The 3,221-nt window shown below is 34.5% G+C and overlaps 1 protein-coding gene across 1 annotated transcript in view; it reads left to right on the forward strand.

Annotated features, from left to right (window-relative positions):
- LOC107676160 (short transient receptor potential channel 3-like) overlaps positions 1-3,221 on the forward strand; it is a 47,563-nt gene that overhangs the window by 30,400 nt on the left and 13,942 nt on the right. Inside the window, exon 8 of the mRNA XM_016470682.1 lies at positions 97-103. Within this exon, the coding sequence (XP_016326168.1) occupies positions 97-103 (7 nt within the window). The remainder of the gene's footprint in view (positions 1-96; positions 104-3,221) is intronic.

Consider the following 3,221-nt stretch of genomic DNA (forward strand, 5'->3'; position numbering starts at 1 on the left):
TAATTAATTTGTGTATATTGAAGTCTGTCAGTGTGTATTGTATATAGAATAACCAACTGTTAGTAATTTTTACTCTGTTATTTTCTGATTTTAAAGGCTCATGGTGAGACACTTCATACAAGGCCTGTAATGGACATGTATGTGTGTTGTTTTCAAGCTTTTCTCAGTGGTTGTTTCCCATGAGTGTATTTTCAGCTTTGTATGACAGTTTCTTGGCAGTTTTTTGCTACTTTTGTGCCCTTTGCCCTTATTTATTTTTGATTTTGATTTTTAATTTTATATTTATTTTTGTTTTTTATCTATATAAAATATTTTTTTACTTATTTCAAATTCGTTTAAAAAATAACATTACAGACAGCTTAATTTAAGTGAATACATTTTGTTTTTACAGTGAGTTTGCTTTGTTTTAGATTGACTTTTTTTGTGTATGTGTATCTTATCACAATAAATGTGACTACATTGTGCAAGATGGTCATAAATATACCACATGCAACTGCTCAACTCAAAGTAAGGCTCTGTGACTGGTCTGTCAGGCGGAGATACTGTAGTGGAAGTGTCAGTCCTGTGAAATGAACTCTTGGTGTCCCAGCATCAAATGTGAGGCTGTCAAGTGCTGGAGCTCATTGATGAGGTTTGTTTCATAGCAAGTCAGAGGTTATGAAACAAGTCCTACAAGTCAACGCGTGCGCGTGTGTGTGTGTACTGTATATGCTCACAGTAGACTCCTGAGATACAAGTCTGGAATTGTTTATTTATTGCTTATCTCCAAAGATGTAAATAATAATTGCTTTGCAGTCATTTTCCTTATAGTCTCTAGTTATCTTATCTAGTTTCCCAGGAGATTTCATCTGATTGTCTAGAGCAGCGGTTTTCAACCTTTTAGGACATGCGCCCCCCCAAGTTTGTCTAATTTCACTCGCGCCCCCCCCCCATTACTGTAGTCACACCGAATGACTTTATTCACAAAGCAAATATCCATTATAGCTATTAAAGCAGCGAAAATTTTTCTTTTGCTCTTTTTGATTGAGATGTCTTGGGCTTAAATGGCTTAAAAGTACTTTAATGTTTAAACTGACAAGACTTAAAACACGTGAGAATGAAGAGTGGTTTTCAATCCTGGTCCTGGGGACCCGCCGCTCTGCACATTTTGTATGTCTCTCTTATCTGACACACTCAGACATTTCAGGGGCCTGTTTCAATAAGGAGGTTCAACCAACTCTGAGTTGACTTACCCTGAGATGGGGAAACTCGAAAAAGTTTTCGGGTTCAGCTGAATTGAGTTAGTTCAGTCGACTCTGAGTAGGTTGACTCTGAGTTTAGCGCGTGCATCACGACTATGAAAAGCCATGATCAATGGAGCTCAGAAATTATGATTCACCATGGCAACAGCACCCGGCAAAAAGACATCCGCATACTCAATACATAACTTTATTTCTTAATCACTGTTATAATATCAAAGGTAAAAAGTGGCAGAACTGTAAATTATTGAACAGATATTAATTTTCATGGTATCCACAGGCAAAAGAAAAAAACAGCAAAGCAGTTAAACATGAAGTGTAAAAACGTAATTCAATCAAGGTAAAGCTTTAAGCATAAAAGGTTCATAGGCTACATGACTTTACAAACATTTGACATATTAAATAAATATCATTCAGTGTCTATTTCATTGCGCAGCTGCTTTTTCCAATTAGTCTAATGCTCTTTTCATATAATTAATTATTCTCTAATCCAACCTGCTACATTTCTTAATTAGAGTAATGAAATTAACATTTGACTTCTACTCAGCCAACAGTAAGAAGGCTTGCAAAATAATGAAGAACAGATGAAGAGTAGATGGCCACAATACCAAATAATGGAAGAATAAAATCCAACAGGAAAAATAATAACTGTTGCTTTTGTATTTGTGGGAAATAAAGATGACCAAATAAATGTAACAGCTGTGGTGGTGGTTACGTCATATATCACAAACTACCCTTCCATCTGGCATCCTTTCATTCCATACAGTAATCAGCTTCATTTTCCATGGGTTTGTGCTCAGAAAAGAATCCCTGATGTTATATAGAAAACTATCATTTAAAAATGGTACCGCTCAAATAAATATGCATGTGGATATGGCAAAAAAAAACAAAAAAATCAAAGTCAAAATAATCCTTTACTGATGTAAATGTAACTCCCTATGAATTAATGCGGCCTTCTCATCTACAGGATCCTGTATAAAAGGACATGCTTTTTTTGTCACTTTCACAAAATATGTGCAATGAATGAATTTACCCGCACTGCAAAAAAATGCTTTTCTTACTTAGTATTTTTGTCTTGTTCTTTCCAGTCAAAATATCTAAAGATTCTTAAATCAAGATGATTTTTCTACATAAGAAAAATTACATAAGGTTTTTAGTCTTTTAAGTGTATTTTTCTTATTTTGCAAATGATCTGCCAGTGGGTTAAGAAAAATAATATTGTTTCCATTTGAATTAATATTATTTTTCTTGTTTTAAGTAAAATGCACTTAATTTAGATTCCAAAATACTCACTAAGAAAGGCATTTTTTGCAGCGTGAATAAATTAGGTATTTAAACATCGCTTACGCTTTAAAAACAGGGAGGAGACCGAAAGAAATTCTGGGTTTAACAAAGAAAACCTGCTTCTGACCAGAAAGAGACTCCTAAAAGAAACTATCGTCACAAGTTCCGTCGTTACCAATAGAGTTCAATGAAACTAACAACCAAAGTTAGCTAACGATGCTTTTGGGAAACGCACCCCAGGCTAGGTTCACAGTGTAAGTAACCATGGTAACAGACTCTGAGTATAAGTTACCTCTCTTTTAGAAACGGGCTTGACTTATCCTGCTTTCTCGGGTTTGACAAACCTCCCATTCTGAAATGGAAAACCACTGGTCTAGAGCACCTGTTGATTTGACTTAAAAGTGCTGTATGTTCTGAAGTGATGGAGTGTTATGCCCTTGGCTAATGTAATATGTCCACTTTATTGTTTAGTGCTTACTGTAATTGTTCTGATGTGCATTCAAAGGCAAAATAAACAAACCATATGTTTTCACTCACATCAACCATTATAAGCAAGTTTGAAACATCAAGCTGAAAGTGTAAAACTGCAACTAAAATGTGTTAATTGAATTGAAGCCTAATTGAAATAAAGCTAAAATAAAGTAGAAGTATTTAATTCACACACACACACACACATATATATAATATATATACTATATA

The sequence above is a fragment of the Sinocyclocheilus anshuiensis genome, unplaced genomic scaffold (assembly GCF_001515605.1).
Source record: "Sinocyclocheilus anshuiensis isolate Anshui unplaced genomic scaffold, SAMN03320099.WGS_v1.1 scaffold2808, whole genome shotgun sequence".
Taxonomy (NCBI): domain Eukaryota; kingdom Metazoa; phylum Chordata; class Actinopteri; order Cypriniformes; family Cyprinidae; genus Sinocyclocheilus; species Sinocyclocheilus anshuiensis.